The 11,938-nt window shown below is 55.9% G+C and overlaps 1 protein-coding gene across 1 annotated transcript in view; it reads left to right on the top strand.

Moving 5' to 3' along the window:
- Window positions 1-1,114: 1,114 nt before the first annotated feature.
- The window catches only part of LOC140680256 (uncharacterized), a 1,118,524-nt gene continuing 1,107,700 nt past the window's right edge, over window positions 1,115-11,938 (top strand). Inside the window, exons 1-2 of the mRNA XM_072919758.1 lie at window positions 1,115-1,217; window positions 1,726-2,995. Coding sequence (XP_072775859.1) covers window positions 1,811-2,995 — 1,185 coding nt within the window. The 5' untranslated portion in view covers window positions 1,115-1,217; window positions 1,726-1,810. The remainder of the gene's footprint in view (window positions 1,218-1,725; window positions 2,996-11,938) is intronic.

Below are 11,938 nucleotides of genomic sequence, written 5' to 3'. Positions count from 1 at the left end.
CCCACTCACTCCCAGTTCCTTCCAGCGCGATCCCATTTGCTCACAACCGCTCCCAGTCAGCCTCAGTGTCGTGGCACTCACTGCCAGTATGATCCCAGTCACCTCCAGCATGATCCCAGTATAAGCCCAGTCGTTTCCAGTCATCCCCAGCAGGCACCCAGTGACTCCCAGTTCCTCCCAGTTGCTCCTAGCATGATCCCAGTTGCTCACAGCTGCTCCCAGTCACCCTCATCATGCTCCCAGTCACTCCCAGTATATCCCATTTGCCCCCAGCACGGTCTCAGTTGCCCCCGTAGGCTCCTACTCTGTGTCAGTATGATCCCAGTACGATCCCAGTCTCCCTCGGGGTGACTGCAGTCTGCCCTGGCATGGGCCCAGCTGCTCCCAGTATGATTCCAGTACAATCCCAGTACAAACCAGTCCTTCCCAGTGCTGCCACTCCTGGCATCCCCGAGCCCTCTCTGTGTTCCCCCCTCCTGATCTCCTGAGAGGAGCCCCAAGGGCCGGCAGTGCCCAGGCAGGGTCCCCAGGCAGCCCCAGTTTGGATGTGCAGCCCCCAGTTTCCCCAGTTTGCCTCTCCTTTGGCCCAGGCCGGGTTCCCCCCTGGAACAGCGGCTGGGAGCAGCCGAGAGCCCCGCGCTGCCCATCCCGACCTGTCCCGGCTCCATCCCCGCTCCTGCCGCGGGCTGCCGGGGCTGCGGGAACGGGAACCGAGGGTGTCGCTGCTGCTGGGGGAGGAGGAGGAGGGAGGGAAGGGCAGGGATGAAGGAGGAGCGGGAGGTGGGGATGGGGAGGAGGAGGAGGAGGGGGTATGGAAGGGGAGGGATGGAAGAGGAGAAGGAGGTGGGGATAGCGAGGGGCAGGAGGAGGAGGAGGAGGAGGAGGGGGTATGGAAGGGAAGGGATAAAGGAGGACAGGCAGGAGGGGACGGGACACAGGAGGAGGAGGAGGAGCGATGGAAGATGAGGGATGAGGGAGCAGAAGGCGGTGGGGTTAGAGAGCAGGAGGAGGGGGAAGGAAGGGGAAGGATGGAGGAGCGGGAGGTGGGCTTAGGGAGGAGGAAGAGGAGGAGGAGGAGGGGGGATGGAAGAAGAGGGGCGTCAGGAAGAGGAAGAGGAGGTTGAAAGGCGGATGGAGCAGAGCAGAGAGAAGCGCGCGGTCAGCCCTGCCTGAATTCGCAGCCCCCACCTGTGGGATCATCGCCCCCCATCCCGCAGGTGAGCGGGGAGGGGGTGCTCGGGCCAGGTCTCCTGGGGGGTGCCTGGGTTGGGTTTTTTGGGGAGATGTTTGGAGAAGGAAGAACTGCAAAGCTGAGCGGAAAAGGCCCCTTGGGGGGACTCCTTGGAGCCCCGGCAGCCCAGAGCAGGGAAGAAGGGGAGAAGGGAGCCCGGGAGCCCAAACAGCCCCGGCACCCCTGAATGGGGAGAGCCAAGAGGGGGGAGCTTTTGGGATTGCTGGGACTCCCGGCAGCCTGGGGAGGGCAGACAGCGAGGAGAAGGGGGACCCCCAATCCAAGTGTGACCCCAGCAGCTGGGACAGGGGAAAGCCCCGAACAGCAAAGGGGAGGGAGCAGGGACGAGGAACTCCTGGGAGGCTTTTTCAGGGCTGGATCTCGGTGTTTGCGAGGTTTTTATGGAGCCCACGTTGCCAGGGACTTGTAGAGATGGACTGGGATTGAGGGAGCTTCCAACTCAACGTGCTCATCCCTTTTTTTCCCCAAACCAGGATTTCCCATTCCCAGCCCTTGGGAGGCTGGGAGGAAGAGGAAGAGCCTCTCATTGTCCTTCCTCCCCCAGAGCAGGAGCTGAGGATGGAGAGCAGGGAGGACAAATCCCCGCGGCAGAACCTGGTGGAAGAGGCCGTTTTGAGCGGCTCCAGGGCGCAGGAACCCGACGGGGAGGAAAAGCCCCGGAGATCCCGCACGAGGAGGGGCTGCAAACGCAGATCACGGGGATCTGAGGGGGAAAGACCCACCCTGGGCCGGGGAGGCGGCCGGAGATGGAGCCAGAGCTCGGAGCAGGGGGTCCCTGAGCAGCTCCATGATGGGGAGAAGCCCCACAAGTGCTCGGAGTGTGGGAAGGGCTTCAGGTGGAGCTCTGACCTGATCGTGCACCAGAGGATCCACACTGGGGAGAGGCCCTACAAGTGTGGGGAGTGTGGGAAGAGCTTCAGCCACAGCTCCAGCCTGATCGTGCACCAGAGGATCCACACTGGGGAGAGGCCCTACGAGTGTGGGGAGTGTGGGAAGAGCTTCAGCCACAGCTCCAGCCTGATCAAGCACCAGGGGATCCACACTGGGGAACGGCCCTACGAGTGTTCCAAGTGTGGGAAGGGGTTTACAAGGAGATGCCATCTCCTCAAGCACTATCAGAGTCACAGAGAGGAGAGGCCCTTCTGCTGCCCCGACTGCGGGAAGGGATTCAAGCACAACTCCCACCTCACCGACCACCGGTGCATCCACACTGGGGAGAGGCCCTACGAGTGTGGGGAGTGTGGGAAGTGCTTCAGCCGGAACTCCAGCCTGGTCGTGCACCAGAGGACCCACACTGGGGAGAGGCCCTACGAGTGTTCCAAGTGTGGGAAGAGGTTTCAGAGCAGCTCCGATCTCCTCAAGCACTTTCGGGTTCACAGGGAGGAGAGGCCCTTCTGCTGCCCCGACTGCGGGAAAGGATTCAGGGACAACTCACACCTCCTCAGGCACCAGCGCATCCACTCTGGGGAGAGGCCCTACGAGTGTTCTGAGTGTGGGAAGAGCTTCAGCCAGAGCTCCAGCCTGATCGTGCACCAGAGGACCCACACTGGGGAGAGGCCGTACGAGTGTTCCAAGTGTGGGAAGAGGTTTCAGACCAGCTCCGATCTCCTCCGGCACTATCGGATTCACACAGAGGAGAGGCCCTTCCGCTGCCCCGACTGTGGGAAGGGATTCAGGTACAACTCCCACCTCATCAGGCATCGCCGCATCCACACTGGGGAGAGGCCCTACGAGTGCCCCGGTGTGGGAAGAGATTCCCACAGAGCTCTCACTTGACCGAACACCAATGGAGGCACCGGTAAGGGAAGCCCTGTGAGTGCCCCGAGTGCGAGAAGAGCTAAACTCCATCCCCCACTGGAGGACCCACATTGGGCACAGCCCTGGTGACCCACATTCCCTGTCATCCATGTTGGGAACACACCTGGCTGCTTCTCCTTTTGTGCTGACCTTCATTTTTTTCACTTCTCAATTTCTCTGCACTCCAAAATCCAAGAGGGATTGATCTTTCACCTCAAAACCACTCACATCCCAATGAAAACAACTGAATTTTAACCACAGAGGCTCAATCCCGCTTCAAATTGTTTGTTCCCACCTCAAAAAAAGCAATCCCACACCAAACTCACTCGAATCCACAGCTGCCAGGGTGAGATGGGTTTGGGAGGTGATTGGGAGAAGTGGGATCCCAGTTTGGAGCGGTGGGATGGGGATTGTGTGGGGCTGGGTGGCCGGGATGTATTTGATAGCAAATAAAACTTACAGATTTACTGATTTTTTTGTCGTTCTTTCCCAGTCCGTGGCAGTTCTGTTTGCAGAGCACCGCCTCACAGAGCGTCCCCTCACAGTTCCGCCCTTGGCCTGAGCCGCCCCTTTCCCCTCACGGTCCCGCCCTTTCCTCGCCCCCTTTCCCCTCACGGTTCGGCCTTCGGTGCAAAGCCAGTACAGTCCCATTCGATCCCAGTATGGTTCCAGTATGATACCAGTACAGTCCCAGTCAGTCCCAGTAGGATCCCAGTAGGATTCCAGTAGAGCCCAGTCCCTCCCAGCGCTGCCGGGGAGGAGGAGGGGGAGGGATGAAGGCGGAGCGGGAGGTGGGCTTAGGGAGGAGGAGGAGGTGGAGGAGGAGGGGTGGGAGAGGAGGGATGGAAGAGGAGAAGGAGGTGGGGATAGGGAAGAGGAGGAGGAGGGATGAAGGAGGAGAAAGAGGCGGGGATAGCGAGGGGCAGGAGGAGGAGGAGGAGGAGGAGGAGGGGGGATGGAAGGGGAGGGACGGAAGAGGAGAAGGAGGTGGGGACGGGACACAGGAGGAGGAGGAGGAGCGATGGAAGATGAGGGATGAGGGAGCAGAAGGCGGTGGGGTTAGAGAGCAGGAGGAGGGGGAAGGAAGGGCAGGGAGAGAAGGGCAGGGATGGAGGAGCGGGAGGTGGGCTTAGGGAGGAGGAGGAGGAGGAGGGGGGATGGAAGAGGAGGGGCGTCAGGAAGAGGAAGAGGAGGGACAAAGCGGATGGAGCAGAGGAGAGAGAAGCGCGCGGTCAGCCCTGCCTGAATTCGCAGCCCCCACCTGTGGGATCATCGCCCCCCATCCCGCAGGTGAGCGGGGAGGGGGAGCTCGGGCCAGGTCTCCTGGGGGGTGCCTGGGTTGGGTTTATTGGGGAGATGTTTGGAGAAGGAAGAACTGCGAAGCTGAGCGGAAAAGTCCCCTTAGGGGGACTCCTTGGAGCCCCGGCAGCCCAGAGCAGGGAAGAAGGGGAGAAGGGAGCCCGGAAACCCAAACAGCCCCGGCACCCCTGAATGGGGAGAGCCAAGAGGGGGGAGCTTTTGGGATTGCTGGGACTCCCGGCAGCCTGGGGAGGGCGGGCAGCGAGGAGAAGGGGGACCCCCAATCCAAGCGTGACCCCAGCAGCTGGGACAGGGGAAAGCCCCGAACAGCAAAGGGGAGGCAGCAGGGACGGGGAACTCCTGGGAGGCTTTTTCAGGGCTGGATCTCGGTGTTTGGGAGGTTTTTATGGAGCCCAGGTGGCCAGGGACTTCTAGAGATGGACTGGGACAGAGGGAGCTTCAAACTCTGTGTGCTCATCCCTTGTTTTCCCCAAACCAGGATTTCCCATTCCCAGCCCCTGGGAGGCTGTGAGGAAGAGGAAGAGCCTCTCCTTGTCCTTCCTCCTGCAGAGCAGGAGCTGAGGATGGAGAGCAGGGAGGACAAATCCCCGCGGCAGAACCTGGTGGAAGAGGCCGTTTTGAGCGGCTCCACAGCGCAGGAACCCGACAGGGAGGAAAAGCCCCGGAGATCCCGCAGATCGCGGGGATCTGAGGGGGAAAGACCCACCCTGTTGGGGAGGGTAGGTAAATATGATTAAGAACCACAATGGTACAGCCAGGACGAATATAACGCCCCCTACTGGCTGGACAATTACCCTCACCTACAACGGGGTCCAAAAGCCAAATGGACTCTTCCATCTCACCCCCCAGAATGTATGGTTCACCCCACATCTGTAACCCTCCCCTGAACCATCAGGTGCCTGTGACCCCATTGGCCCAGGTCCTGTTCCAGCCCACCCTGGAGCCCCCCTTGATAAGGGGTCTCCAGGGGGCTGGACTCCCTCTTGGGTCTTCCCTTCCCCTCCTGGAGAGTCCTCCGGGAGTCCCTGCTCTCCTCTCTGTCTCTCCCCTCCCCCATCACCCGAGGCCCAGCCACGTGCTGTGTCTGGCAGCTCGAGGCAGAGCCTCAATGTATCCTGAATAAACCTCTTCCCCCAAGAGCACCACAGAGATCTCGCCTGAATTTGTCCGTGGAATACAAATATACGTTGTTACAGACTGGCGCCCATCGTCGAATACGAACCCACGGTGACCTGCAACTGCACCCGTCTGGATGCTTTCCAGCTTTTCTACCTGTAGGACACCTTTCCATGGACACTAACTATATAACCAGGTATTTCCTCGCCATCGTGGTCGCGAGCACGGCATTCTGCTGCTAGGCAGTAACGAACCGGAGCTCTTTAAAAAGTCCCGAAGCCGTCGTACAGCTCAGCGACTCGTTACATAGTAGCGAGCTCTTAGAGCCCTTATACGACTTCTGGCCATTATTCTCCGAGCACAAGAGATCGCCGCGATTCCGCGGCGACCCAAGGCTTTGTGACGAGACTTGCCGCGCCACGTGGCCACGTACACAAAGCACAGGCGAGCACTGCTGAGCACTGCCCGCGCTGAAGCTCTGGAGAAAACCCGCGGTGACCCCTCACCACCGACTGCAGTAAACGTCGGACCCTGACAGAGGATCCCGCTCCTGCGACACCGAGGTGAGCCACACTGGTTTAAAAATGGGACAGTCCCACTCTGCAGCTGATAGAGATCTCTATAAGCAACTTAACCACTTATTACGTAGCCATAATATTAATTTACCTAAAAAAGAGCTACGAAAACTCCTAGAATGGATCTTACTTAAGTTCCCATATGCCGAGCGCTCTGCTGTGTTTTGTGGAGACTTTTGGGAGTCCGTGGGACATACACTGTTTAACGACATTTCGCGGCGGGACCCCTATGCTTGCGAATTGCTCCCTGCTTATAGAGTCGTGGCAGGAATCTGCGCTTCTCAAAAGCCGCAGATAGCAGCCAAATCGCTCCCTGCCGTGGCTCAACTATCCCCGCCGGACTGCCCCCCCACCCCGCGCTGCGGCGAGAATGCCGCCGAGGCAGCTGGCGACTCGCCGGTTTCTGAGCGACCGGCGCTCCTCGCCGCGGCCGCCCCCCCCATCCCCCGCAACCCAGAACCCGCCCTTGCGGCCACCTCCTCCCCCCCAAACCACTCTGCGGGCCCCGCCTCCCCCCCGCCCGGCCCCCCAGCATTGCCTGTCCCGGCTATGATGGCTACTATAGCCGAACTTTTACAAAATCAAACAACAGCCATTTTACAAGCACAAACCCAGTCAATGGCTATTTTACAAACACAATTTCAAGCGTCAGCTGCGATTTTGCAAAAGCTGCATACGCTCGCCTCCGCGGCCGCCCTCCCGACCCACCCGGAAGTCCCCTGGTCCGGCGAACACGCCGGCCATGCGCCGGCCCTGGGCTGGGCGGCCCCCACTCCCGGGGCCACGCCCTCCCTCCCGCGCAGCCCTGACCCCGCCCCCGGGGCTGCCGCCCCCCTCCCCCTCGGTCCAGACCCCGCCCCCGCCCCCGGAGCTGCTGCCCCCCTCCCCCGCGGTCCAGACCCCGCCCCCGCGGCCGCCGGCCCCCTCCCCCGCAGTCCGGACCCCGCCCCCGGGGCCGCGGCCGCCGCCCCCCCCTCGCGCGGGCCTGACCCCGCCCCTGCCTCCACCTCCTCTCCCTCGAGCGCCCCGGACCCCGCCCCTGCAGCCGCGGCACCGCCCGTCCTTCCCAGGGACGCCCCGGCTCCCGGCGCAGCACCCCCGCTGCCCGCCCGCCTCCTGCACTCGCGGCCGGACCCCCCGGCAGACGCAAACCCGGCGCCCCCACCCCCCCATCCCCCCGCGGCGCCGCAGCCCCTGCCTCTGGCTGCAGAGCACCTTAACCCCCCGCCGCCGGCACCACTTCCGGGTTTCCCAAACCCATCACCATATCCCTCCGCACCCCTCCCTTCGCCGTATCTTCAGACTGCCACAGCAACCAATGCCATAGCGACAGCGTATCCTTCCACAAATCCCAGTTCCCCACAGGTGCTGCTGCCCACAACCTCCACCCCCCCTGCTCCTCTGCCTCGGCTGGCAGCAGCCCCTGCCTCACACACTAACAGCTCCTCACCACACCCTAACGACGACTCTATGCCTCAGCAACGTGAACGCAACAATGTAACTGCAGCTTCTACAAACAAAGGACAAACAGAGAACTATGTTACCCCTGCAAACTCTAACCTTTCTATCCCAGTCTCACCAAATTCTCAACACAGTGCCAACAATCTTCACTTGACTAACTGCCCTGAAATCAAATATGATAACCACAAAGAAGACAACCTGCCTTCCCAAGCCATACCGACAATACCCAACCAACAACCTGCTAATCTCAAAACATGGACATTCCTTCCCTCCCATGATTTAAAAGAGTTGCGAAAAGCAATTAATGACGGTGGCATCTCCTCTTCCTATTTCAAACAGTTGTTGAAAAGTACCCTAGAGAGACACACACTCACGCCACATGACTGCAAACATCTTGCCACCACATTTCTCACGGACTCACAATATATATTGTGGGATCTTAAATGGAAGAGAATGCTTGCAGGAGTCCTGACTACATATAGACAAAGCACTGATGCACAACTTCGCACCCTTACCTTGTCTAAATTAACAGGTGACCCACCAGATGATAAGATCGAACATCAGGCGAATCTACCCAAAATGGTATTGGATGATGTCAAAAAGATGGCTCGCAGAGCCTTTTTGCAGATTCAGCCAGCGGGAACTTCCGAAGAAGCATACAATCTAGTTACCCAAGGCTCATCTGAACCATTCACCACATTTGTAGACCGGGTAATTCAAGCTACTGAAAGGCAATGTGGTGATGATTTGGCCCGGCCGATAATGATCCGGGACATCCTCGAAAATAATGCCAACGCCCAATGCAAACGAATCATCAAGGCCCTAGGAAAAGAAAAACCTACAGTGCCTGAGATGATTGAAGCGTGCAACTATGTTGGGAGCCCACATGACGTGGCAGTCGTCCAAGCACATGAACCCGAAGAAACCCGGGGAGATAAACTGGAAAGGGCTCTTGCAGCACAAGCACAACAGGCAGAAGCAAGAGACCAGAGACTTACGGAACTTCTAACTGCCCTGCATCTCAGCTCCCAACAACAATACAACACCATGGCTGTCATGCAAGCTGCTCTGCCTTTAGGACCCTGCTACCTCTGCAAAAAACCTGGCCACATTGTAAAGGATTGCACAGAAGTCAACAAAAGCCCACAAACGCCTGATTCGTGCACCACCTGCAAAAAAGGAAAACATATGCCCTGGCAGTGCCGATCCAAACAAGATGCGAGTAGAAGACCTAATCCAAAAAACTCCAAGGCGAGCGCGCCGCGTCACCGCGTGATGAAACAAATGGTGGCCCCCCAAAACCCCGAGGTAAAATCTGCGAATATCCCGGTCCCAATGCCCTTCGCTGCATCACCAGCACAATCCCAGCTAATGACTCAAACTTACTATCCCCAGGCACCTGGTGCACTCTGGCGACCTCCAAGCCAACAACCTTCTTAAAGGATGATGGCTACGACTATATTTCGACAGGAATCACTGGGCCTTCACAACTCCGGCAAGACTTTCTAATAGTTGGCAAAGAAAGGAACTGCATCCTGGGGCTACTTGTTCTACCTTGTGTAGTCTCTGCTAACTGCAATGAAGAACTATTAGTGTTAGCCAAAGCTTACTACCCCCCATTGCATATTCCACCTAAAACCCCTATAGCCACTGCCATTGCACTGCCTATGGGAGCCATAGACCAGATACCACCACGTTGTTTCCCAGTCGCTTCTGAAAACCCCGAGGTCCTATGGGTTCAACACATAAGTGACCAAAGACCAATGCTAACTTGTGAACTATCAAATGGCGGGGTTCGAGTCACCATCAAGGGGATGATCGACACGGGGGCAGACGTTTCTGTAATTTCTTCTTGTTATTGGCCTACTGATTGGAGGTTGGTACCTCCCCCAAGCACTCTCACAGGCATCGGAGGTGTCACTCCGTGCTTGCAAAGCGAATCTGTGATCAGCATTGAAGGGCCTGACAGAATGAAAGCATTGATTCGCCCTTATGTGGTTCAGAAACCCATCACAGTATGGGGAAGGGACTTGCTTTCTGCATGGGGAGCTAAAATTGAACTGGGTTTTTTGTAGGGGCCACTAAAGCACTCAGCACTCCGAAACTGACCTGGAAGACTGACACCCCTGTCTGGGTCGATCAGTGGCCCCTGCCAGATAACAAGCTGAGTGCCCTCAAAGAACTGGTAGCAGAACAACTGCAGAAGGGCCACATTAAGCCCACTAACAGCCCCTGGAACTCACCTGTATTTGTGATCCATAAGAAAACCTCTAACACCTGGCGACTGCTACACGATCTCAGAAAAATCAATGCAGTGATCGAAAACATGGGCCCACTCCAGCCTGGCCTGCCCAACCTGTCCATGATACCCAGAGACTGGCCTCTTATCATCATAGATCTGAAAGACTGTTTCTTCAACATCCCTCTGCATCCAGATGACGCTCCTCGTTTTGCCTTCTCCATCCCAAGTACGAACTTACAAGAACCGCTTCAGAGGTATCACTGGCTTTCCCTCCCCCAAGGAATGAAAAACTCGCCTACTATCTGCCAATATTTCGTCGCCCGCGCGCTGACTCCAGTCCGCCAAAAGTTTCCACAATCCGTTATCCTTCACTACATGGATGATCTGCTTATTGCAGCACCAACACAAGAGCAGATGAGAGGGACTTGTAGTTATGCTGTTGCTGAAGTGAAAAAGGCTGGACTTGTGATCTCTGAATCAAAAATACAAGAAACTGCCCCCTGGAAGTATCTAGGCTGGAAACTAACAGATCAGTCTATTTCCCCCCAAAAGATACAAATCCGAACCGATGTCCGCACTCTACAGGACTTACAACAGATCTTAGGGGAAATTAATTGGGTTAGGCCTGTCTTAGGAATAACTGCTGATGAACTTGCTCCACTTTTTGATCTGTTAAAGGGAGACAATGAACTCAGATCCCCCAGGTCTCTCACTCCAGAGGCTTATAAAGCCCTAGAACACATCACTGACGCTCTGCAGAACAGGCAGGCACATCGCTATGTTCCTGGTCAACCCTTTTTCCTTGCAATCCTGGGAGAAAAGTTGAGGCTGTGCGGCCTCATCTTCCAATGGGACTCTTCTCTCAAGGATCCACTGTTAATAATTGAATGGGTTTTTATTTCCTATAGGTCACCAAAGACAATCCTCACACCTTTGGAGATGATGTCACAGATCATCATCAAAGGCAGAGCAAGGCTCCTTTCAATAGCAGGCCGCGAGTTTGAAACTATTTACCTGCCCATGAAGAAAACATATTTTGACTGGGCTATGCAAAAATCGGAGGACCTGCTGTATGCCTTGCTGAACTTCCCAGGCACCTGCTCAATTCACTACCCAGCACACAAAATGATCAAAGCCAAGTTATGTTATAAGGAGAAGCCCCTGATCAGTGAAGAACCTTTAAATGCAATTACTATCTTCACTGACGGGTCAGGCCGAACACACAACTCAGTTGTTACATGGCAAAATACAAAAACTAAAACCTGGGAACAAGATGTCCAAAAAGTTGAAGGTTCCCCTCAGATTGTTGAATTGGCTGCAGTTGTAAGAGCATTTCAGCTCTTTCCGGAACCTTTCAACCTGATCACAGATTCAGCTTATGTAGCTAATGTCATTAAGAGAATTGAGGGATCCGTTCTAAAGGATGTCAAGGACTTAAGTGGGTCCCAGGAAAGAACGTGAAGCCTTACCATGCTCCGAAATCTGCTGACACCCCCACACCAGACAGTTCCTCTACAAGCACAAGCCAAGAAGCCAGCACCCAGACCTGAACCACGCTGCGTCATCGAGAGAAAAATGGACTTTCTATCGTTTAATGCGTGCATATTGTTTTTGTTCTTCTGTTTCAGTTTTTATATTGAAGTTTTACTTATAATTCAACCAAAGACAAATGCCGAGTAGCTTTAGCCAAGCCTGCAAGCTCTAAGACCACCTATATATCTAACACAAACCCTAACAAACCTTTTTCAACCCGTTTAATTATAAGACCTTTTCCAAAAAATTCTGACAATGCCTCCCCTACTATAATCAGTGATTTAATAACAATAAAGCCATCTCAGCTACACAGTTGACTTAATAGTTTGAGCTTTGCACCTTGGCTAAAGGAACTCTGTAAAATAAGCTTGACTGTTTCAGTAGCAATAAGTATAGTTCTAGTAACAATACCCTGTACACCTCCAAGTGTGCAGAAAATAGTTGTTAAATCAATATCTAATATTTCAAATGGTTCAGTGAAAAAGGGGGAGATGTTGGGGAGGGTAGGTAAATATGATTAAGAACCACAATGGTACAGCCAGGACGAATATAACGCCCCCTACTGGCTGGACAATTACCCTCACCTACAACGGGGTCCAAAAGCCAAATGGACTCTTCCATCTCACCCCCCAGAATGTATGG

This window comes from Taeniopygia guttata, chromosome 30 (genome assembly GCF_048771995.1).
Source record: "Taeniopygia guttata chromosome 30, bTaeGut7.mat, whole genome shotgun sequence".
Lineage (NCBI taxonomy): Eukaryota > Metazoa > Chordata > Aves > Passeriformes > Estrildidae > Taeniopygia > Taeniopygia guttata.
This window is presented reverse-complemented; position numbering and strand designations above follow the sequence as displayed.